Source organism: Sus scrofa, chromosome 13 (genome assembly GCF_000003025.6).
Source record: "Sus scrofa isolate TJ Tabasco breed Duroc chromosome 13, Sscrofa11.1, whole genome shotgun sequence".
NCBI classification, from domain to species: domain Eukaryota; kingdom Metazoa; phylum Chordata; class Mammalia; order Artiodactyla; family Suidae; genus Sus; species Sus scrofa.
The window spans coordinates 4,460,427-4,487,342 of record NC_010455.5 but is presented as its reverse complement, the minus strand read 5'-3'; the positions used below and the strand labels follow the sequence as shown (position 1 = coordinate 4,487,342).

The 26,916-nt window shown below is 34.0% G+C and overlaps 1 protein-coding gene across 7 annotated transcripts in view; it reads left to right on the top strand.

Annotated features, from left to right (window-relative positions):
• Positions 1–26,916, top strand: part of TBC1D5 (TBC1 domain family member 5) — a 546,905-nt gene that overhangs the window by 251,106 nt on the left and 268,883 nt on the right. For all 7 annotated transcript variants that reach the window (XM_021069681.1, XM_021069680.1, XM_021069682.1 and 4 more), the window contains one exon: positions 24,682–24,751. In XM_021069681.1, the coding sequence (XP_020925340.1) occupies positions 24,682–24,751 (70 nt within the window). The remainder of the gene's footprint in view (positions 1–24,681; positions 24,752–26,916) is intronic.

Genomic DNA, 26,916 nt, shown 5'->3' with positions numbered 1-26,916 from the left:
GTATGGCTAAGAATAGCAGTGTTACTAATACTCACTTAAAATTTTATTTTGTAAATCATTGATTTTTTGAATTCATGTATTTTTAAAATATATTACATTAAAATACTCATATCTTACTGAGTTTTAGGCGCCTTCTCAAGTTTTATGAGCAACATTAAGTACCTAACTTCCCTCACTCACTTCACCCTAATGCCAGTCCAGATTTGTTAAACGAACAGTAACTTCTCCCAGAGTTGATAGCTGACTTGGAGAGCACAGCTCATGATCAAGGAAGGCAGAATATAGGATCTTAGAGAGTGTGAGCTTGAAAAGAGGGACCAGAATCCACTGCTGTAGAATCTGGAAGTAGGGAAAAGGGACCAGCAAGTTAAGGATTGAATCAGTCCAGAACTGCTCACACTAACCTTCAAAATGCTTATAAAAAAGTAGATACAAAATTAAGCATGCCTTCAATCTAGAATATTTATCAGTAACCTGCCAGGTACCATCAAGAATTTCTACAAACCAAAATGCAAATGAAGTTAGAGGGAAGGTGAGGCAGAATGGTAGTAGGTTTAACGTTGTTTTTGTTTTAATTGGTTTTTAATCTCATTCCATGCTGTACCTCTGAGATACTAGGCTGTTGAGGAAAGAAGTCCTCTTCTGCTCTGAGGGAGTTGCTTTCTGACAGAAGGAACCATTTCATGACCATGCTGATCTCTTACCGTCAATTATTCAGCTATTAGTGTCTTGTTTTATCCACACTTGAAGTTCCTGATAATGTCATGTGGCCAAGGTAAAAGAAGATAGGTAATGGCACATTCATTCTGAATAGGAAAAGTAATGCCAGGAACATGTGTCAAACCATGGGATTTATGCAGTCTGGCATTGCATTTTTATTGCTCTGTCTTTAAAGAGAAGATAATTGCTTCAGTTTATCCAGACTGGGTATTCTTTTAAAAAGACTGGAGGCAGTGAGCCCAGGAGAGCTCCTTTTTTTTTTTTTTCTTTTCTTTTTTTTTTTTTTAAACAGCCATAAGCAAGTGACAACTAGTATTAGATATTTGGTAAAGGTCCTTGAGTCTGAAAGATTTAAATATAAATATGTGAGTAATGAAGGAAACCAAGGAAATTAGTTCACCACCACCATCCCCTTCTCTCCCACTCATTAGGAAATGACTGAGTTGACCTCTTCAGGAACGAGTAAACAGGCAAAGACCAAAGAATTCAGTAGTATGAAATAAGGAGAACATTGTTCTTAGGGGACTGAGAAAAGACATATTTGTGGAAAAGATTTAACCCTAGGGAAAAAAAATAAATATTAAAACATACTTTGTTCTATTTTCAATAAGCATAAAAAGTATAGAAGTATGCAAAATATTAAAAGACTGAGGTGAAAAGAAATCTGGCTCGGGTATGGGAAAACATAAAGAGGGAGCTAGAAGGAAATGATGAGAAAATATAATAGCTGAAGTGAAATTTTTTTAGAAGCAGTAAAGCAGAAATTCAGAGCATCGATAAGACAAATTGAAAGGACTGTGTAAAATGAGGTGATGGGTGTGATGAAAACCAAAGTTCCTTCTAGAACTTTGAGATTATAGAACTAGGAGTGAGGGAGATAGGAGACCACTTCATGGGAACTTTTGTTTCTTTGAGAGTTTAGGTTTGAATTAGTCACCAGGTAAATCAAGCACACGCACGGGTGCGCACACGCGCACACACACAACACAGCATTGAAAGTCCTTGACTTAGGTCTTATCCTGAGAAACATGGTTATTTATGTTATTCTGATGGTTACTTTTAGAGCTATTAAGAGAAAATGAATGCGGACACCAAATCTTCGGAGAAGTAGCAGTCCATGGCTAGGTTACGAGGCCAGGGAAAGGAGGGAAGGCTTTTGCAGATGAAGAACAATATAAGCAGCTTTAAATCAATGTGGACAGTAAATCAGCACAACAGTAACTACCCAATTTAGAGATCAAAGAGTGGAAACTTGAGAAAAGTGCACAGTAAATACATAAAACATAGTAACAAAACCTGTTGGAAATTGTAAGGAAAGGAGACTTTGTTCAGATTGAGGAGTGTGTGCACGCTCCCACGTGGCTGTGTACATATGTGTAAGGGAATCATAAACATTTATCCTAACTGAAAATGAAGCTAAACTGTGCTTGCATTATTGCTTTGATATTAACCTGCCTTTGAGATAGTTCTCTGGTGGTCTAGTGCTTAGGATTTGGTGCTTTCACCCCTGTGGCCTGGGTTTGATCCTTGGTCTGGGAACTGAGATCCCACATCAAGCCATTGCACATGCGGGAAAAAAAATTAACATGCCTCCAAGTAATACATACCATAAAGGACATACACTTCTAATTATACAGCCTTGTCCTGTACTGTGCTTGAATCAACCTACTGTAGAATGTTATTTTCTGTGCTTTATTTGCAAGTTAACATTTTAATAATTATCATAAATAGTTACCTGATTTGCATATTCTGGTTCATAATCCAACTGTTCTGTGGATCAACCACAGTTCTCTTATTATTCATGCCAAGACTTCTATATTAGTCTGAATAATCTATCCTAGACTGCATTTCTGTTTCCAGTTCTCAGAGCTTTTTATAACTCAAAGTTATAGTGCTTTTTTAATCAAAAGATTGAATCATACATGTGCTAGTATAGTAATCTCTTTGACCCACTATTACATTGAAGCTAATTTTTACTATTTTATGTTTACCAATGGTTCTGTGTGGTATCTTTTTCTTTTATTTAACTTTTGTAGCCCTATGAGTTTGATATTCAAGTGATATTTAAGCAATTCACCATCTTTTGTCCTTTCAGAATATATACTGAAATAAAATAGTGGGACATGTTAGGAAGTAAGAATGAAAAAATTTTAAATATTACCTTTTAGGAATCAAATGACAAGATCTATGTAAAGTAGATCACATGGTAGAAATGGTCATATTAAACAGGCAAAAAACAGAGTTCCTGTCGTGGCTCAGTGGTTAAGGAATCCGACTAGGAACCGTGAGGTTGAGGGTTCGATCCCTGGCCTTGCTCAGTGGGTTAAGGATCCGGCATTGCCTTGAGCTGTGGTGTAGGTGGCAGACGTGGCTCCGTTCCCGAGTTGCTGTGGCTCCGGCATAGGCCGGCGGCTACAGCTCCGACTAGACCCCTAGCCTGGGAACCTCCATATTCCGTGGGTGCGGCCCTAGAAAAGGCAAAAAGACAAAAAAAAAAAAAAAAAAAAAAATCAAAAAATAAAGAGGCGAAAAGACTGAGAGACCAGATCAAGAACTTGGCTATAATGTAACTAATGATGCTAGTTGCATACTTGGAGAGTAACTTAATTTGTAACAAGGAAAGTCAGCCGGAAATGGTAAGTAGTAACTATTAGTAACTATTTCAGCATTAGTTACAGAAGGAACAATTGTTTTAGAAAACCATATATGTCCTCAGGGTTATCTTCAGAGTTGTGGAAGGGTAAATGTATCAAGTTAGAAGACTTTGAAGCCATTAAAATTAGAGTCTTCTAATCCCATTTTATAAAACTATGGTATTTTCCGTATCAATTTATGTTCTGAAACCGTATCTTCCCAGATACTCTTTCTGATATGTAGAGATTGTAGTGGTTCGATGCTCACAAATATCTGATCCTCTTCACAGATTTTTTTTGGCTCCACAAAAAACACATTCATTAATTGGCATATATACTTATAATTTCTTATTTGAACGGAATTGGCTTGTAGTATCTGTCTCCAGTAAAATCTGATGTATTGAAAAATTCAGCCTTTAGTATTTAAAACTGAGTACTTACCCCAGAGTGCTAGTTACGAATGTGAATAAACCATATTCCATGAATGCTGCCCTCAAGTCCATGGAATATATTCCCATAATATAATATATTAGAATATGATAAATATATCCTATTTTTTAAAATCCTGTGCTTGTCTGCTGTTTGCTATAAACTTCTAGAGTTAATTTTGCGAGGAAAACTCCATATTTTTCTAAGGAATTGTGCCTTCAATTAATCCATTATGTATGTATAGTGATTCTTAATCACTTAGCCATGGCTTAACATTCTCCTTAAGCACATACAACTGCCAGTTATTAATAAAGTACATTAACACCACGTTATTGTTTTTTTTAATGTTTGAACTAGTCTTTCTAAGCAAGTAATATAGAGATGAGATAACATTTTTAATCTTACTCATCTGTTTTCTACAGCAACACATAACATCTTTTGTTTGAATTAAACTAGAATATTTATTTCAACCTAACTACAAATAAATGCAATCATGCAAACTTCTTCCTGACCTAAGTGTACTCACCCTTATTGAATCAGCTTGTCTGGTGGGACTCTGGTATGGCAGATATTAGCTGCTTAACTTTGGCAGGATGAAGGCATCAGCTTCTGGCACAGTGCCTGCCACGTAGTAAGCTTTATGTGAACATTTGATGAATGAGTAAATTTAAGTTAGAAGTTATGATGGTCCGCTTTGAAGATCATAATATGTAGATTTAAATAGAAATAATTAGGATGGCTTTTGTTTTCTGATCAGAGGTATAGGAAGCTGGAAAAAATTATTTCCAGTCTTTCAACAATAAAAAGCTGGACAGATGGCAAGTTCAGTACTTTTCTTGAACCCAATGAGTGCTGAAGTTGCAGAGCAACTAATTGGTCCAAAACTCTAGGGAGACACAGCGGAAGGCAAGGTGCAAGTACCAACTTACTGGGACAAGACTCAGCCAGACATCTGAAGAAAGAGTTCAGATAAAATGATGGTTGCATTGTGGAGTTCAAGTATGTACTGGTAAGACAAAGTGAAGCTTATGGGGGCCACAGAAATAGGAGGACTCCACACCCCATTGTCTGGGTTTTTCTTCATGAATCCCAACAGCTAATCAAAGAAAATACCCCTTTAGATTAGAACTGGGGTAGGAGTACAGCAGCCATTACAAGAGGAGCAATAAACTCCATCTGGACTCTTCTATTATGGAACAAAATCACATTCTATTAGGGGAGCTGCAGTAATTACTGTTGCCTTAGGGCACTGATGGAATCCCTTTGCAGCTGGGCATTAGGAGCACGGGAAAAAAATAAACCTCAGCCCCTAGGTGAGGGGCAGAAAAAACTATAGATCAGCCAGAGTTAGCATCACTGGGAAGGCATACACATGAGACCAAAGGATGTGGTGTTCACCTAAGACTAAAACCTAATCAGAAGATCAAAGAACACTCTTCCCCATTGCTTACTCCCTGCTGTCAGGATAATAAATGTCAAATATATAAGTAATTTGCAAGAGACAGACCTTTTTGTAGCACAGAGACTTAAGATTTGAGTATGGAGAAGTTAATGAGAATTAAAAAAAAAAAAAAAACTTTGGTAAACTACATTCCCCATCTCTAACACATTGTAGCAGTATAGGAATTTGCAGCCAAGTGTAACCAAACTTGTAAAAAGTTTCAAATCTAGCTCAATTCCTAATTAGATTAACTCAAGCCCCTGTGCTAAAGTTCTAGTAGAAGGAAGTGTGTGCTCATCTTTAAGCTTAAAAACCACCTTAATCTTTATTACCATATTGATAACAGGTAAACGCAAGAATTTCAAAAAAAGGTAAAAAGCAATGAGAAGGCAAAGGATCAAAAAAAAGCAAAAACATTCAAAAGAGACACTCACTCATCAGCTATGACAGACACAGCTATGACAGGGATGTTGGCACTGTCTCTCAAGAAAATTTAAATAACTATGAATTACATGCTAAAGGCTCTAGTGGAAAAGCTGGTCAACATGGAAGATCAGGAGTTCCCATCGTGGCTCAGCAGTTAACGAACCCGACTAGCATCCATGAGGATGTGGGTTTGATCCCTGGCCTTGCTCAGTGGGTTAGGGATCCGGTGTTGTTGTAAGCTGTGGTGTAGGTCACACACATGGCTCAGATCTGGCATTCCTGTGGCTGTGGCATAGGCTGGCACCTATAGCTCCAATTGGACCCCTGGCCTGGGAACCTCCATATGCTGTGGGTGCAGCCCTTAAAAAAAAAAAAAAAAAATACCAAACAAACATGGAAGATCAGATAGTTAGTTTCAGCAGAAAAATGAAAATTATATCAACAAATTGAATTGAAATCCTAGAAATATAAAACACAGTAACAGAACATGTCTATAACAAGAGTAATCAGTACAGTTGACACAGACAAAAAAAGAATCAACAAACTTCAAGATATGTCCATAGAAATTATCCAAACTGAAACATGAAGAGAAATAAGAAACAAACAGAACACCCAGAAACCATGAGACACTGTCAAATAATACATGTACTTGGTATCCCAGAGGAATAGAGCTTCAAAAGAAATATTTGAAAAAATAATGGTGGATAATTTCCCAGAAATAATGATAGACACTGAACTACATACCTAAGAAGCCCAGAGAACACAATGCATAATAAATACTGAAAACAAACATAAATAATTTCAAAACATAGTCATATCCTATCCAAACTGATGAAAGTAAAAGAAAAATAATATCATCTGGAAAAAAATATTGTTATAACAATAACAGAAAACTAACAAAAACATTACTGACAGACTTTTCCAGATACGCAGAAAACATTGGAATTTATTAACAAACCAACCCTATAGGAAATGTTAAAGGAGGGTTGTCTGGCAGAAGGAAGATGATAGGACAAAGACACTTGAATCTGTACAAAGAAGAGAACACTGAAAGTGGAATAAGTGAAAGTAAAATAAAACTTTTTTTTTTCTTTTTAATTGCTCTAAAATATGACTGTCTGAAGCAAAAATAGAAGCAATATTTTGTGTTTTTACACCATATGTAACAGTGAAATACATGACAAAAATAGCACAAGGGATGAGAGGAAAGCATTGAGAATATGCTGTTGTTAGGTCCTGACCTTCCTTATGATGATATAATATTATTTGATGATGGTTCTGATGAATTAAATATGTATATTATAAACCTAGAGCAGGGGTCAGGAAACACTTTCTTAAAGGACAGTATAATACATATTTAAGGCTTATTTCCTTTATGACCTCTGTTTCAACTGCTCAACACTTCCATTGTTGTGTGAAAGCAGGCTTAGTACATAAGCAAATTCTCTTTTAGTAAAATTTAATGTGCATGCCGTGGTTTGTCAATCCCTGCTCTAGAATATCCATTTAAAAAATGTATTATGGAAGGATAAATAATAATATAATAGGGGAGATCAAATGGAATCATAAAATATCCTCGGCTTAAAATGAGGAGGGGGGGAGATAGATGGAACAATAACAGATAAAAACAGGTAGTTGAGTGCTATATTTTAATTCATCTGTATCAATAAACACATTAATACGAATAGTGTATTCACACCAATTAAAAGGCAGAGATTGTCAGAAAAGATTTTTAAAAGCAAGAAATAATTATATACTATCTATAGGATACTCACTTTAAATAAAAAGATGTGGCATGCTAAATGATGCCCCCTCATATATTTTTATACCCTAACCTTCATAACTTGTGAATATGTTACTTTATATGGCAGGAAGATCTTTGCAGATGTTTGTGTGGATACTTGTTGAGGAACTAAGCTCTCTGAACGTCTGAGTAAGTAAGGAAACAGAGTCTTCCCTAGAGCCTCCAGTAAGGTACACAGCCCTGCTGACACCTTAATTTTAACTCATTTACACCTTTTCTAGAATTCTGATCTACAGAACTGTGAGATAATGTATTTGTGTTGTCTTAAGCTAGTAAGCTCATGATAATTTATTATTATAACAATAGGAAACTAATACAAATGACATGAAAAAGGTAAAAAGAGGAGATAGTTATACTGTGAAAACATTACACAAAAGAGAGCTGAGGTAACTATAAATATCTGACTAAGTGACCTTAGAATAAGGATTATTATTAGGGGAGAAAGGGTTATTACATGTGATTGTGTCAGGTTTATTTCAGTTAACATTTTTGAGGTCCGACCATGTTGTAGCATGTAGCAATATTTTATTTGTTTTTCATTGCTGGATGTGTCATTGTATGGATATACCACATTTTATTTTATTTACTCAGTGGTTGACAGTTATTTGTATTGTTTTCTGTTTGGGGCTATTATAAACGATGCTGCTATAAACATTTGAATATAGATCTTCATATAGGCATATATATTTACTTCCCCTGGATTGATTTCTTTGAGTAGAATTGCTGGGTCATATGGTAAATTTGGTTAACTTTGATGAAATTACCACACTCTTTTCTGAAGTGGCTGCACTATTTTACATTCCTAAGCAAAGTATGAGGGCTACAGTTTCTCCACATCATTACCAGTACCTGCGGTTTTCTAATCTGTTCATAGCTACTCTTTGGGCCTGATTTAGCCTCTGTTATTGACCATTGCTATAGTCCATGGGGAAAAGAAGGCTAACAAAGAAAAAGGCATCAGAATTTTTTTGGAACAATTGAAATAGAATTTGTCCTATCACTTATGTATACAGGGCTATATCTGGGACTAAAGGACCTGTGAAAGAGTCTGTAGCTTGGTTGCCATATGCCTGAGAAATGGGAGAAATAGATTTGGGGAACAATGAGTACCTTTTAATAACTAAATCTAGGTTTACAAAATGCAGATGCTTATCTTTCAGGCATTGCCTTTTAATCATATTGTTTCTTACTTGGACAGTTTTATATAGGATGCCGTAATGTGAGTAGCAATGGTGGTTTATAATTATTTTGACCTATGCCATAAGGATTATTTATTGTTTCAGATTCTATGCAGCTATTGTAAGTTGTTATAAAATACTATTAACAAATACTATTATATTTAAATTATAGAACATATATATAATGTATTTTGTTTAAAAATGTGACAAAATCTGATAAAATACTGACAATGGTAGAATGATGTGTGACTTTGTATTCTTTGTATGAATCTGAAATCGAAAGTTTTCCACAATAATCATGACCTAGTTTTGTAATTTTTATCAATTTGTGTTAATTTTGTAATTTTAAAAGTATTTTTAATCACCCAATTGAATGTTTTTTATTTTATTTAAATTTTTGTCCTTGATGTAGCAATTTTATTCTTATTATATTTTTTTTACTGAACTATAGTTGATTTACAGTGTTGTGTTATTTTCAGGTGAATGGCAAAGTGATTCTGTTTACATATTCAGTTATTTCTATATAATATACATATACATACATATATTCTGTATGTGCTATGTATACACATATATATTCTTTTTCAGTTTCTTTTCCATTACAGGTTATTACAAGATACTGAATATAATTCCCCGTGCTATACAGTAGCACTTTGTTCTTTATCTATTTTATACATAGTAGCGCGTATATATTAATCCCAAACTCCTAATTAATGCCCCTTTCCCCTTTGATAACTGTTAAGTTTGTTTTCTGTCTGTGATGTAGTAGCAATTTTAGTTTTTTCATTAGGATTTTTATTGAATTATAGTTGATTTACAATGTCATGATAATTTCTGTCATATCAATAAATTTTGTATTTTAAGGTAACTAAGGAAAGACTTATGCAGAAATATTTTTCATTGTGTAGTTATTTAGGATTTTAAATATGAAAATAGGGATAGAATGGTTAAATAAATTTAGAATATTCATTGATTGCTATGTTATGTAGCCATTTAAAATTTTGTCATGAAAAGTATTTAAAATAATGGAGTTCGCATCATGGCACAGCGGAAATGAATCTGACTAGGAACCATGGAGTTGCGGGTTCAATCCCTTGCCCACTCAGTGGGTTGGGAATCCGGCACTGCTGTGAGCTGAGGTATAGGTGGCAGACGTGGCTCAGATCTGATGTTGCTGTAGCTGTGGGAACCTCCATATGCTGTGGGTGCAGCCCCCCCCCCCCCAAAAAAAAGTTTCTTTTTTTATATGGTAAAGTTGTCTGTTCATTCCAAGAGTATGCTCTTGCTTCATGGGGAAAAGTGATAATTATCTTCTTTAAATCTTTGTTGATTCCTGCATCTGGGGCATCGCAGGATTAAAATCTATTGATTATATTATACCTTGAGAGTTGGCCAGATTTTCCTGATTTGTGGGTATATCAGGTAATTTTGGATTGTATCCTGAATATTTTGAATATTTTTCTTTGTATCTATAGATCTTGTCAATCCTCTGGAGAAATCTTTTCTTTCCTATCTCCATCCCCCTCCCCCTTTTCTTCTTTCCTTTCCTTTCTCTTCTTTTCTTTTCACAGGCAGTCATCCCAATTAGGTTCAGACTACAAGTTCTGGTTCACCTTCTCTGTGTGGTAGGTCCATTTCAGTTCAGTTTTCAAAATCCTTTCTATGCTTTTTGAGCCTGCATCTTACATGTGACTCTCAGGGCACTAATCTGGGGCTTTGGTCATGGTTTATATCATAGGTCAATTCTCAAAGCCTTTGCTGTTCTAGTTGAGTAAGTTTGTCTTTTTTTTTTTTTTTTTTTTTTGTCTTTGTTGTCGTTGTTGTTGTTGCTATTTCTTGGGCCGCTCCCTCGGCATATGGAGGTTCCCAGGCTAGGGGTTGAATCGGAGCTGTAGCCACTGGCCTACACCAGAGCCACAGCAACGCGGGATCCGAGCCGCGTCTGCAACCCACACCACAGCTCACGGCAACGCCGGATCGTTAACCCACTGAGCAAGGGCAGGGACCGAACCCGCAACCTCATGGTTCCTAGTCGGATTCGTTAACCACTGCGCCACGACGGGAACTCCCTAGTTGAGTAAGTTTTGAGCATATACAGGTTGGGGGTAAACCCAGGATTTTTTTTTTCTTTTTTCTTTTTTTTTTTCAGTTCATATGCAGAATTAGAGAATCTCCTTGTCCAGTGCTTTCTTCTCTAGGATAACCCTACACTCTCTGGCTTGTTCTGTCAAAGCTTTTGCCTTTCATGCCATCATAGGGTCTGCTTTTGTGGCAAATTGGTAAGAGGAAGAGAAAAGAAAAAATAATGGTAATTCCCCACTCATTGTTCACACAACAGAGGCCCCATTTTCCTAGTTTTCTGTAAGACTGCCATCTTCCTTACTGCTGCCACTCACCCACTGTGGCAATAGAACTCTATTAGTCTGGTCTTGTTGGAAGGTTGGAAGTAAAGAAAGGGGAAAGGGTTATTTTCTCTGTCTCAGAAAAATGGGATGGGGATTTTTTTGCTTTCCATATCTGCTATGTAGTTTTCAGATTCAGCCTGACCTGAGCTCAAAGCTATAATATTATAAAAAGAGGAAAACAAAAACAAAACAGAAAACTTACCACTCTTGTATCTTTGACTCCCTTATCCAAATTATCTGCTGGTATTTACTTTTCAGAGCCCTCAAGAAGTTGATTTTTGTACTTTGCCTGGAGTTCTTAGTCGTAATTAGTGGGAGAGAGAGGTTTGCAGTCGTCCTCCATGTTGAACAGGATTGCAAATCCTACTAGTAATCTGTAATGTGCAGTTTTACTGTTTCATCTTCTTTTTGTGTGTGTGATTCAGGTGTCAGTCTTATTTAGAAGCCGAAATAATTACTGATCTATGTAGAAAGCAGCTTAGAAAAATAAAATTATTAATAATCAAATTAACTGTATATGGGAATAAAATATTAGAAACAGTTATTTCCTTTTCCACCATGGAAATAATTTCAGATTATTTCAAAGGAATTCAATTTTCAAATCCTTATTTATAGTACGGTCTTAGAGCTAAGCATGTAGTTGTTTCTCTGTTTTGTCAGGTTATCTTATGACCCAGATCCTAACTGATCTCTTAGCTCTGGTCTTGCCCCTGCCACCCTTCAGTTTAATCTTCACATTTCAGCTAAAACAACAAGTATGAAGAAAATAATCTTTTTCATCATTTTGAAATGTTATGATGGCTTTTCACTGTACATCTAAAATCTAGACTTCCTCCCTATAAAACCCCAGGTTTTATGACTCCTCCTTGTCCCACAGAACTCATCTCATACCACTCTACCTCTAGCTTTCCAGCCACCTTGGCCTTTTTTCCCTTAAGCCATCCTCTGCTGTAGGACCTTTGCATGTTGTGCCTTTTCCCGTAGATGGCTAATCTTTTTTCTGTAACTAGAATCTCATCAGATCTTACCTCTTCCTGTGGTCACTGCCACATTATCCTGTTGTATTTTCTTTTTCAGTTTTATGATTATCAGAATTTATTTATTATAAGTACTTTTTGTTTGTTTTTCTCCCTGCCCCAACATACATATTTCTTTCTCTTTTGTTCCTTGTTAGTACTTCCATGTCCTAGAACAGTGCCTGGCACATAGTATCCCCCCAGCAAATAATATCAATGAGTTTTAAAAATAGTTAATTGCTATACCTAAGGTGGTATGAGAACAGTATCATCAATATGACTATTCCATCATCTTTTTCACTTGAACTATGAAGGCTTCTTATTCCATCTCCCTTCATCCACTCTTCTTCCCCCTATACCCATACTCAGAGTGCTACCTCCCTGAAGTTCAAGTGACCTTTTAAAAACTGCAAACTGTTCCACTTTTGCTCAAAATCCTTTTTTCTCTAACTTCTTCATATGGACAGAAATCCTTAGCCTGACCTTCGAAGATTTTTGGCACATGCAGATTTCTAGTGGGGTGCTCTCCTTTTGTCAGGCACCCCTCTTCTCTCAAATGTTATTGTATAAGAGGCTGTGTCACTTTATAACTGTTTTGGAAGGTGTCATTGTACATTGCTTTGACTGTCCCTCTCTTCTGAACTGTCAACATACTCCAGGATGTCAGGGGTATGTTTTGACCTTCTGCTTTTGACTGTATCACTAGTGCTAAAATATCAGAGGTGCTTAACAGATGATTGCTGAAAGAGTAAAAAAAGTGGAAAAGCTGTGACACGATCCAGATGCATGACTAGAAGTTTGAATTAGTACATAAATGCATTTATTAACTAGACCATTTACTGCTTGTCTAGGCAACTAAATTTGTTATTTTGGTTAAAATACTCCATCCATAACTACTTTGAGTAATATTTTTAATACTCTAAAAGGATAGTTGAATTTTGTATATTATACATTTCCTAGCAAATTTAAAGTCATTTAAATATTTTTAGTTATTATTGTTAAAAAATAATTTTACTCATAATTGACATTGTCACAAAACGATAAATAGAAATGAATTTATATATTTAGAACTTTTCTTTAAAATCAGATTTTAGTATAATTCTTTAATGTCAAAACAAATAATTTATGAAATAAAACATTTTTATGAATCAAAATATTTTTGAAATTTTTATTTGAAGAAAATGGTAAACACTTGAACATTTTTGATGTTTTGAGGATTTTAGATTTCTATATTTTAGTGTGATTTAGTGTAGTAAATTGTACTTAAAATTAAGATAAGTTTGAGGAGTTCCCGTCGTGGCGCAGTGGTTAACGAATCCGACTAGGAACCATGGGGTTGTGGGTTCAGTCCCTGCCCTTGCTCATTGTGTTAACGATCCGGTGTTGCCGTAAGCTGTGGTGTAGGTTGCAGACGCGGCTCGGATCCCACGTTGCTGTGGCTCTGGCATAGGCCGGTGGCTACAGCTCCGATTCAACCCCTAGCCTGGGAACCTCCATATGCCACAGGAGAGGCCCAAGAAATAGCAACAACAGCAAAAAAAAGACAAAAAGACAAAAAAAAAAAAAATTTAAGATAAGTTTGAGAATATTTACCCTTGGTGTTTCACCTGAGCTTTGGGACTTTATAGTTAGAATGCCAGTTATACTTTTTAGGTAAATCTTTGACATAAGATCTTTTTCAGTTATCATTTAAAAGACAAAAATGAATGATTTACCTTGGTTGGTGGATGGTAATTTATATTTTTAAAATGGCTCCCACTTTAGTTTTTTACATCAAAAAAATAAGATATTTAATATTAATTATTTAGGAGTTTTTATTGTGGCTCAGTGGGTCAAAATTCTGATGTTGTCTCTGTTAGGATACGGGTTCGATTCCTGGCCTCACTCAGAAGGTTAAGGATGCGGCATTGCTGCAAGCTGTAGTGTAAGTCACAGGTGCAGCTCGGATCTGATGTTGCCATGGCTGTGGTGTAGGCCTACAGCTGCAGCTCCATTTCATCCCCTAGTGCAGGAACTTCTATGTGCTGCAGATGCAGTTGTAAAAAAGAAAAAGAAACAATTAACTATCTAAAGTTAAGTACTTGGGGTTAATGGTTTCTTTACATTTTATAAGGTCTTGTCTAATTGCTTTTAAACAGTCTTCAAGGTTCTAGCACTTATTGAGCAATTCTTGTTTTCACTATTGATTTTATGCATATTTTCTAGTTATTATTTAAAAGATTTATAGAAAATGAAATAAGGTTTCAATAGCAGATAAACTCTTTTATTTAGCAAATAATAAGTATATTATTTGTGCTATATTATTTAGGCACTGAACAGATAATTTGATGTCAGGTTGAGAATTCCCTAGGTATCAATTAGATTCTCCTTGAGAAGCTACTGTGTGTTTTTGTTTGTTTGTTTATTCTTTTGTGAATGCGAGGTTTTCATTAAAACTTGTGTAAGACTAGTAACAAAATGTCAGTCAAAATTCAAACCAGGTTGTTGTTTGTATTTTTGTTAAAAACATAATGAAGCAAGGGGCAAATTATATAATAATTATCCTTGGCCTTTATACTCTTTCTCCAGGTTTTAAACTTGGAGAAATTTTTTCAAATATTCTTTGTAAACGCATTTACTTCTGAGGAAGCTCTTTTTAAAATTTATAATGTTTACCCGATTACTAAAAATCTTGCTTTGTAATTGTCAATTATAGCATTGGCATTATGTAACTCTAATAAAGGTGCTTTCATTAACTAGCTCTAAGAAAGGTACTTTTGAAGCCCAGGTGATCCACAGGAGGACCGCATAGTCCTGCAGCAGTGTTCGACTTGGCATCTTCATTCCTCACCCTCCCTTGATAATCAGTACATGCAACTGATCATATTAGGGTAATGTACATAATTGGCATATCTCAAAGCAGTCCAATACTACTGCTGGAAAATGAGATCCAAGCTTGTACCTCATTTGTCGTTCATAGTAAATGACTACACATAAGACACCCTCCCTATTTGGGGCAAATTAAATCGCCTTCTATAGGAGACTGTCACTTAGCACAGTAGAAGTTTAGTATCTTGTATTAGGAAAAACTTTTGGGTCCTCACAATAATCTAGGAAACCTTTTAAAATAGAGGATCCTCTCCCAAAGGATGAGATTTTATCTCAACCTCATCCTTTTTTTCAAACTCTTTTTCTCCTACAAACACCCCCCCCCCCCGCCAATACACATACACACAGACCCTGTAAACCTCCCCATGTGATTTGGATGATGAGTGTGTTCAGGAGCTTGAGCTAATCTGATCCTACCCCTCTTTGTTACAGATGTGAATGGAAGGATCCAGAGAGGTTAATTTTGCATTGGAACTCTCTTTATTTCATTGATTCCTGGTCTGCTTTTTTTTTTTCTAAGACATCGGGTAGCTTTAAGTTCATGGAATGCCTTGGAGAGATGACAGTTATGTCCCCAAATGACAATCATAATAAATGGAAACAGTTGCATTTATTAATACATGTTAATTTAAATCAGGTAGTTATTATTTGTGATTATCTTTGGAATTAGGCCTTGTTTTCATTCAGTCTCAAACTCATTAATGCAATCTTCTTACTTGTTTTATTCTGATGTATGTGTAATATTGTATACTGTCTTATATATGTGATAGTTTTAGCTTATTACTAGATTGACTATAGTTTTAATTCCTTCTACATTTTGTCAATACCAGGAAACATTAAGCTCATAGATTAGACGACTTTATATTTCAAGGCTCTAATTTGATTTAATTTTACTATTTCTTCGCTCTCTTTCTATTTATCATATTCAGTATTTGGTATGATCATCATCAGGAAAGATATTAAAAATACCACAAATCTCGGAGTTCCCATCGTGGCGCAGTGGAAACAAATCTGACTAGGAACCATGAGGTTGTAGGTTCGATCCCTGGCCTTGCTTAATGGGTTAAGGATCTGGTGTTGCTGTGAGCTGTGGTGTAGGTCACAGGTGTGGTTCAGATCTGGCATTGCTGTGGCTCTGTCATAGGTTGGCAGTGGTAGCTCCGATTCAACCCCTAAGCTTGGAACCTCCATATGCTGTGATTTCAGCCCTTTAAAAAAAAAAAAAAAAAAAAAAAAACATATATCTGTTAGTTCTATGGGAGAAAATAAATTTATTCATAATATAAATAACTGAAAACTCTAAATCTTCTTGTAATAATATATAGATACCACAAATCTTGCACAGAGCTGTAAAATTCATGAAATAAACTTTATTAATTGTAAATTCTCTCAGAAATGATACTTTGTAATCATTAAGAAGAGTTAGAGTTTTCAGTTATTTATATTATGAATAAGTTTATTCTCTCTCGTAGAACTAATAGACTTACACTTTTATCCCTTTGCTGGATTCAGTATTTTAAACACATTCACTGATTAAAATGTTCATAACAACTACAGCTAACATTTACTGAGGACTTATACTATGCTAAATATAAGTATTGTCCTAAATATAATTATATCTAAATGCTATGCTAAACTCTTTGCTTGCACTTATCTAATCCTCCTAACCACACTTTGTGGTAGAAACTGTTATCTTCATTTTACAGATGAGGACCCTGAAATATTGACCAATTAAATAACAAGTAAGTAAATGGTAAAGCATGTACTCAGGTCCATTTTGCTCAAGCCTTAGCTTTTAATCATGATCCTTTGCCTCTTCTTCATAATTTCATTAAGTTGAATTTTATCAATTCATTAAGTGTTCTTTCATTGGAAATTAAAGTTTAATGGAAGTTCATTGTCAGTATTTTTTTCTTAAAATTTCTAACTACTGTGTGTTTATATAGATCCTACCTACATATTTATGTTTGTCTGCCTTCGTATCTATAGAAACACACGTTTGCATCTACTGTACTTCAGAATTTTCCAGTTTTCCCTCAGAAATTGACTTCTAGCTCTATTCCTTTATAGTCAGAGAAGGTACTTTACATAACTTCAGTCTTTTTTAATATACTGAGACTGATTTTATGCCTTAATCTACGGAGAATATGCCACCCTTGAAAAGATGGTGTATTGTGTTGTCTAGAGTGCTCTATATATGTCTCTTAGGTCTCCTTGGTTTACAATCTTATTCAAGTCCTCCGTTTCCTTCCTGATCTTCTCTCTAGACGATTTGTCAATTTTTATTGTAGAACTGTCTGTTTCTTCCCCCAAGTCTATCAATATTTGTTTCATATATTATCATATTCTGTCATTGCTACATATATGTTTGTAATTGTTATATCTTCTTCATGTATTGATCCTTTTATCAATATATAATGTACTTCTTTGTTGTAACAATTTGACTTAAATATAGTCAAAGTTTTTTTTTTTTGTTTGTTATTTTTACATGAAATATCTTTTCCATACTTTTACTTTGGATCTTAAATGCATCTCTTGTAGACAACTTATACTTTTACCATGGTTTTCTTATGTCCATTTTTGCTAATCTCTGCCTTTTGATTGGAAAATTTAATCCATTTACATTTAAGGTAACTACCCAGAAGAAAGAATTTACTCCTGCCGAATTACTGTTGTTTTCTGTATGTTTTATACCTATTTCCCCTCATTTCCTCCATTAGTGCTTTTTCCTGTGTTTAGCTTTTTGTTCCTACTGCTGCTGTTGTTTTTGTAGTAACCATTTTGGTTCCCTTCTCATTTCCTGTCATATAATTTTTTAGCTATGCTTTTTATTTTGTGGTTATCATAGGGATTACATTTAAATCCTATATTTTTAACAGTCTACTTCAAGTTGATAGCCAACCTTAACTCTGTAGCATACAGAATATCTGATCTGTATTGCTCTGTCCATTTTCCTTTTATGTTATGTCATAAATTACATTTTTATACATTTTTGCTCAGTAGTATCTATTTATAGTTATTTTTATCTTTTTAAATATCTTTTAGTAATGAAGTGTGGCATTACAGACTTTAAATACAATAATACTGGCTTTATTTTGCTCACATTTTTATCTATACCAGAGATCTTTCTTTCTTCCCATAGCTTTGAGTTCCTGTGTAGTGTTCTTTCCTTTCAACCTGAAAGTCTGCCATTAGCTTTTCTTTCAGGGACTGTCTAGTCTCATACCCTCTGTGTATCTCTAGGAATGTCTTTTCACTCATTTTCAAAGGAGCATTTTGCTAGATATAAAATTCTTGGTTGATAGCCTTTTTAAAACCACTTAAAAGTCTCTGAGTTAATCCTCATCTAGAGTTAATTGAACCTATTGGATTTGTAAGTTTTTGTCTTTCATCCAATTTGGGAATTTTCTTCAAATATTCTTTGTTCCTCTCTCTTTGTCTCCTATTTCTGAGACTTTCATAATGCATATATTGATGTGCTTGATGATGTCACACAGGTCTCTTAGGCTCTCTTTACTGTATATCTTTTTTTTTTCTTTTCTGTTTTTGCTTCTCAGACTCCATAATATCAGTTGTCCTACATTCAAATTTGTTATTTCTGTCTTCAGCCTGCTCAGACCTGTTGTTGAGCTTTTCTAGTGAATTTTCCAATTCAATTACTGTATTTTTCAGCTCCAGAAATTCTATTTCCTTTTGAAATGTCTACCTCTGTATTGATATTCTAATTTTGTTGATTTATTCTCAACATGATTTCTTTCCTTTTTTGTCCATGTTTTCTTTTTGTTCTTTGAATAGCCTTAAGATAGTTGATAGAATGTCTTTGTCTAGTAAATCCAATTTTTAGATTTCTAAGGGATAGTTTCTCTCAATTTATTTTTGTTCCTGTGATGAGCCATGCTTCCTGTTTTTTTGTATGCTTCATGATTTTGTTGTTGTTAACAGCCTGATCTTTGAATATTATAATTTGGTAACTGTAGAAATCAGATTCTCTCCTTTTCCAGGGTTAGCTATTTTTTATATTCCTTGAAGACTCTTTCAGTCCATCTGGTTATTTTCCTGAAATATACACATTTTTTTAATTTTGCAAAGACTTATTTTTGACATATGCAGTCACTAAAGTCTTTATTTCTTTTTTTCTTTTGCTTTTTTTGCTTTTTAAGACCATATTTGGTGGCATTTGGAAGTTCCCAGGTTAGGGGTCGAGTCAGAGGTACAGCTGCTGGCCTACGCCACAGCCACAGCAACACAGGATCTAAGCCACATCTGTGACATACACCATAGCTCACGACAATGCCAGATCCTTAACCAATTGTGCAAGTCCGGGGATTGAACTCATATCCTCATGGACACTAGTCGGGTTCGTCACTGCCGAGCCACAACAGAAATACCTAAAGTCTTTATTTCTTAGGTTGTCTTCAGCTAGGATTTTGACAGATGGTTTTTGAATGCCAGGAGCTAAAACAGAAAACAACAAAGCCCCAAACTTCTCTTTGTCTTTTGGTTTTGTGCTGCTGCGGTCTTTCATCATTGGCCAGGTTTGCTTTGGTCAGTTGCAGGTGGAAACTTACGGTCTTTTCAGTTTCTGTGTCATCTTGCATCTTGCTCTTGGCACGTGCATGGCTTTCTACACTCACTTTATACATGGGTGCTTTTGAATGTTTTAATTGCTCAAAGAAACTCTTGCTAGCATTTTCTTCCAGGCCTTAGGTGGTCTATTTTATGTTTCAATTATAATCTTTTGCCCCAGGCATCTGCTGGCTCTTAATTTAATTTGCAGTGTGTTCAAAAGCAATGCCCACCATTTTTTCCCCTTTGTTTTTAGTTACATGAAAAAAGGATGAATGTCTTATGTCATTTCTTCAGGTAGCTTCTAACAAGTTAGAATTCATGTACACAATATTTTGCAAATATGGTCAGCTCTGCTCTCTATAGAACCAGATCTTATTCTCTCACTCTGGGAACTAGCTTCCTTTTCAGGACTGCTGCTAATCTAGGGAGAGGGTAGAGTAGGCAAGTAAAAACTCCACAGAGCTTTCATGTTGCCTTTTTCTTGATTCATTGTTCATTTGGTTCTTTGACCATTATCCAGAGTCATCACAAAATTGGTTATGATACTTGCTTTTTTTCCAGTGATTCTGTGGGAGGATGAAAATTTGGAGTTATATATTCTGCCTCTCTGCTAATGTCACTCAGCTTTCTTTTTAAAAAGAATTCTGTTTAACAGAAATAACAGAAGTATTAAGCTTCTTGAATTTAAATTGTCCACTTGAAATATTATTTATTTAAAATAGTTCCTATGTATGTTTCACATCTGCATTTCATTATCTAAACTAGTAATTTGAAAGTATTATATAGAGAACCAAGCCTGGCCATTGAATCATTAGACTCTAGATAAATTAACAATAATAGACAAAATGAAAAATTATTAAATGAACACATTTCCTATATTTACTTGAGCCACTGGCTCCTGGACCTAGTGGGTAGTCTTAGATTTTTAGTATAAGTAATTAGCTTAGAGAGACTGTTGTTTACCTGATTCCTGAAATGAGGTACCATCCTTTTGGGCTACTGTTTTCATAGATGATGTTGGCTTATTATGCTGTGCCTTGATTGTATGTCAACACAGGAATATACTCTAATTTGTAGATTTTTTAAGAAATCATTCACTTTGAATGGGATTTTAAATTTAACCAAAACATTTCAATAGTAATCCAAATTCATTTAAAAGACACAAAGGTTTTAGGTGTTTATTCTATTTATTTATGCCATATTATCCTATCAAAACTGAAATGTGGCTACCCATAGCTTTGTTTTCAACTCAGTTTGAACCAAATATTTTCCCTTTGTTATTACATATTCATTACACACACTTAATGACATTTCTCTAATGATTCAGAGATCAACATTTTTAAAAATTATGTAGTACATTTCTAAATTCCTACAATGTGATGTGATACTCTAAAACTGGATTTTTTACAAGTAAAATCAAGATACAGTTGAGTGGGTGTGCTTATTTATAGCATTATTCTGGTTGTTTTTAACCTAACCTAGTTTAAAACCTTGGTTCTCCCTTCATGAAGCAGATGTTTATGCATTCAAAAACTACTATAGAAATCTATTGTAAACCTTTGTTTAGCATGATTTCTCAACAGTGCAATGACAGATATTGTCAATGCCTTTAGCTAAACATGACTACAGCTAAAAACCTAACAGGAGTCCAAATTTAATTTATCCTATTTTTGAAATTTAAGTCATCATTATACATATTACTGGCTTAATAAGTTTAGATACATGTATGTTAGAAATCACTAATGGAAAATACTGTGCTCTTTGTATCCTCATTAAAAGTAGTATAACTATATGATCATTTTTTTCAAATCAACTTATTTTAATTGTGAATGTTATGAACTCATTTTACAAACTAATGAGAAATGAACGTGTTATGTAAATTTCAAACCGTAATGGTCACAGGTAATTGATGAATTGTTCCTATAAATATATATGTTGTACAGTGTTATGCATATATATGGCGATCTATAAAATTTCTATGTTAAGAGTTCCCTTGTGGCTCACTGGGTTGAGGATCCAGCATTGTCACTGCAGGAGCTCAGGTTGCTGCTGCAGCATGGGTTCAATCCCTGGTCTAGGAACTTGTGCATGCTGCAGGCAGAACCAAAAAAAAATTTATGCGTGTTATATATTGTATATAATTTATGTATTTAAAAATTTCTAAATCTATTTATTGACTAGTTTATATTAAATATTGAAATACCTTTAAAGTCACAATTGTACTTGAATAAAAGTTTACTCTGTTGTTAAATTACTTTTCCAGGAAGTGAAAGGGAGTCTAATACTCATTTAAGTATTTGTACTGTTCCATCATTTAAAGGTCTCTTCTTTGTGTGAGATTACTTTAATAATGTATTTATGCATGCACCCATGTGCGTGCATGTGTGTGGTTGTGAGAGAAAGAGTGAGAAGGATCTGAAAACAACCTATTCATCCTTGTTATAGTTACAGCTACCTGACAACTTAGTTCAAGAATAACAGCAACTAACATCATATTAAACTCTCTTGCACCCTCTGTTGTTATTTTTCGGGAACACTGCACATACCTTCCCATGATTGTATTGGCATTAGACTTATGAAACTATCTATTAAAATTAATACTTAGTTTATTATACTTAGCCCCAAATTTGGTAGTAGAGTAACATTTGTTTTTAATTCTCAGTTGTTTTTTTCTTGTGATACAGATATGTTTTTATTGTATAACAGTTTAAATGAAAAATGAACCATTCCTTTTGTCTTTGAATTCTCCTAGTTACCACTTTTAAGCCCCTTCAAGTGTTTGAGACAAATGAAAACCCCTGTAGGATATGGGACACTGTATATTCACTTTTCCAGAATTACAACAGAATTCTGTCTGTTTTTTGTAAACCTTTCAGTTGTCAGACAGTTTCCTTCCAAAATAAGTGTATGGAATCATCCATACTAAAGTTAAGAATTACAACTCTAAGTAACAGATGTTTTCATAAACATTTGCTATAATTAATTTCAACTAGAGGATTGAAGGAACAAAGCAGTTTTTCCCACTTCAAAACTTTATTGCCTTTTTCCCATATAGCTAACTCTGAAATCTTTTCTCTAATATTGTTTAGAGAAATAATTGTACTCCTTATTTGGTTTGTTTTTGAGACAGAAAAACTTCCTTTTTTCCTCTTATCACCATCCTTTGAAGTTTACATTTAATGTGATGTATTCATTTCCGAACAGATATAAAATGAAGAAAACCTTCATGATATATTTTGATGTCAAAACCTTGTTTACATAACTGAAAGTCTAATTAATTATTTGAAGTATTTTATATTTGATACGATAAATGTCAGCAGAGGGCAAGAAATATTCTGTTGTTGAGATTTTATTTATTTAAGCAATCATAATCTTTAGTTTTAAAGAGAAAGAAAGCTCATGTTTTGAATGTATGATATGGTACTTATTCTATGCTGATTACAGAACGTTTCACGGGAAATGTCTGCAAGCTGTTAAATAACATGTGTTGTAGGAAATTTTCATTTAGTAAGACAGAGAGAGACTAATTTTCCTTAAATCTTTTTAGTTTATTTACGATGATGCCATTAATTTTTTTAAAAAGAAAATGAAGTATGTTGTATGAGTCATCTGATGGTACCCATGTTTTCAAAGAGTTAACAGAATATACTCAACTAGATTGATCTTAAACATTTAAGTGTTTTGGACTATTTTCTTCTCTAAACTTTGGCAATATTTTCAAATGCTGTAATCCGTTTTAGGATTTTTGCTTAATGAAAGAAATCTGAAAATGTATTTTGGAAAAAGGCTAGACTTAAAAGTTTAGTAAGTGGACTCAGATTAATTCTCATCCTTCTAAAAGATTTTGAAGAGAACCAACATTCTTGACTAATCTGTCAGCTATAAAATGTGCAAAGAAAAATAGGTAGCTGTCATTAAAATTACATTTTAGCTTTCAATAACCATTTAATGAGCAGCATAATCATATAAGTATGGTACCTTAAGTGCTACATTCAATAATTAAAAATTATCTCATCTCTAAACTGAAAGCTCTGTAATTACTATTTGACTTAACCGGGACCACTGTGGTGATCTCCAGTGGTACCTTAGGATGCTCAAAGTGGTTTAAAAGTATAAATTAAAATTAGATAAATCATTAAATTATTAAGCTTTAAATATCATAAAAGTCAGTATAACCTGATGTTTGCAAGTTGTATTACAGGATTAGGGGTATAAAATGTAATCAGATTCTGGTCTGTTAAATTTGTTTCTATGAATAAATGATGTATTTTGTAGTATTCTATGGTTTCATAAAAGCTGTACTTTGGAGTATATATTTTAAGCTTTAAGCTAAAATCAAATTTCTGTCAATACGAATGTGTATTTTTTTATTGTGGCACTGTTAAGCCTTTTTTAAGCTTCTTTAGCAAAATTATTTTTATTTTTTGATCTTTAAACTGATAGGCACGAATTTGTTCTAACTCTGATTTGATGAATATGCTTGAGTGGAAATGTTTTGTCCCTAAAAGTTCTATATAATTACGTGAGGCAGAAATACTTTTTGATGTTGCTGAGGGTTTTTTGTTTGTTTGTTTGTTTTGGTGTTTTTGTTTTTGTTTTTGTTTTTTAACTGTTGAACTTAACTTTTGCCCTCAGTTGAAACATAAAGTTTTGGGAAGACTATTAAAGTATATTAAAAGCTCCTTCGAATACATTCTGGATTACCATCTCTCAAGTCAGCTTTCTGTTCTCCTTTTCTGCTGACCACATTCCTAGAGAGGGGAGCACTTGGGGCAGGAAAACATTCCAGGTCTGCTCTCTGCCTGCTCTCTTTTGACTCTTCCAGTGGATAGGTCACCAATAAAAAGTTGCCGCTTGTTTATAAACATAAGTGTGTGATTAAATGGTCTACAAATTTTGGTTTTGTCTGTGATTCATGAGAAGAAAATAGCCATATTATACATCGTTTGTTTTTGTTGCAGTGCCTTTGGAAGTATTCCTATCTAAGTTAGGAGTGGTCTATATTTTTAGCATCAAAATGAATTTTTTTTGCTTAAAAGGCTCTGATGACAAAAGATATTTGAGGGCGGAATAAGGGGATGTGTGTTTTTTGACTCCGTATACTGCATGGAACTGCCACACAGTAGCTTTTCAACTGAAACATGCAGTTTCATAATCTCCATTATTTCAATGTTTACAATTTTCTTTTCTAGGAGATTCAAATCAAAATGGAAGAAGAACAAGTTCTACTTTAGAGTCTGATGGGACTTTTAATTCCTATAGGTATGTGGTGAATACATAGCTATATAGTATTACAAGGTAATGTGCTAAATACTTAATCTTACAGGATTCTAATCTTAGAGTAGTAAGGAGTTGTAACCTATTTAAAAATATGACAGATGTAAAGAATATTGTGATACGTGATTGTTCTGCAGACTTACTGAGTAATGGAAAATAGAACATTCTTAGTTCTTGAATAAATGAATTTATTGTAAATATTTGTTGTTATCCCGTAGTAGGATGATTGGAATAAATGCAGATATAGTATTAAGCTTCATTATAAACCATTTTTGTTTTTGTTTCTCTAGTATATCTCCTGCAGAACTAAAGTCTTCCTTTAAGTTTTCTGCTAATACAGAGTGTATTGCTTGTGAGCATCTCAGACAGTATAAAATATAATCTGTACTTACAGTAAGTGCTGTCTGTTAACGTCCCGTTTGGCTCTTCAGCAAACAGGACAGTTATATCTCAATTAGCCGTTTTTAAAAAGGAGGCACTAATTAAGAAAGCATGCATCTTATCTAGTCACTTGTTAATATTCTCTTTATAACTTGAATTTGCCTAATGTTTATAGGTCTTGTACCTTCTTAACAAGGAAACCTAGGAAGAGGAAAGATTCAAGTATTTCCAGTAATATTTGAAAATTCATGTTCTGAACCAAAGTGATGCAAGAACTAGATTCTGTTCTATTAGGGAAAAAGTACAGATTCAGTACTAATACATTTTGGAGTAAGAGGTAGCAATGAAGGTTCTTAAAGAGATACTTTAATTGGAGTACATTGCCCTTGTGGTTAGTAAGTTCTGATACTTGTGTATCGACATTATAAAACATATGCAAGAACCACGGTACACTTAACATTAATATTATGACTATTAAGCAGAAATTCCTTATTTTCTATAGTAAATATGGAATTTATGCTCAGAATCTTTACATTTTTCTTAAATACATATTCTATATGCTTAATTGGTACTGTTTTCTTTGTTTCTTCAAATTCTAGGCAACTTTTAACATCTAGAGTAGGGCCTTATATAAGGAAGCACTTAATCAGAATGTGGTAATTGTGAAAGTTTTTACAATTTGTTTATGAATTCCAGAAATGACATGGTAATGGAGATGCCTGACATCTTTATTTTATACTAGTTGGGGTCTTTATAAATAATCAGTCATTCAAGTGTCATGAATACTACAAAAGGCTTATGTTCTTGTGATGTTCTAGAAGGGTATTATCACAGCAGTAAAGCTCATATGTTGTCATCATATTTTCTCTGAACCACTCCTACCTTATAAATGTTGGAATTTTCCAGGTCCTTCTTTTAAGTGCTGAAGTATAAGAGAAAGCTTGGAATTTGGTATATTAAATAACAGGTAGAATCTTCTGTCTCAACATGTTGATCATGCCAAAAAAAAAAAAAGAGAGATGAGCATAAAAGATATTTAAATAAATACTCATGTTTTGCATTAACTGAGGGATGCTAAGATGATATTGTGTGTGAAATCCATGGTGGAATATCATTATTAGATATTAACACAGTTTTAAAAATCTCAAGACAAAAGGAAAATAAAGATGTATTTCAAAGGAAGGAAAATCACATTTATGTGTAAATTTTTTGATAAATTATATTTCATAACTACATTTGTAGTTTAGCTAATTATAGTAACTAATGGACATAATATAAAGTTAAGAGAAATGCATTAATATGATGTCATAGTATTATCTCGTAGTTTATTTTGTTCTTGAATAGTTTGAACATTAAAGTACCTTAGTATTGTTGAATGATAATTGTACTTTGAAAATGAACTTCTAATGCAACTTTGTGCAATAAATACTAATGGTGTTAACTAATATAGTTTTAATCAATGCCTGTCAGTGTTGTAATGTTAGGATATTAATTTATTGTCATAATTAAAAAGGCACGATAAGAGCTCAGGTAGTACAGTCTATAAAAATGAGCTTTTAATAGTTGGCAGACCAATGCTGTTATTAAATAGCATTATAGTATTTAAGGTGTGAAATGAATATTTTTCTACTCAGTAGGCAATAGCTTTTACAATATAATGAGCTTACATGTGAATTTGACACTTGGGTTAAATACAGAATTCATAGAAGCACAGCTCTAGGGTATATTTTCACATCAGGTTAACTGATAAAACCTAGGAATTGTTAGAG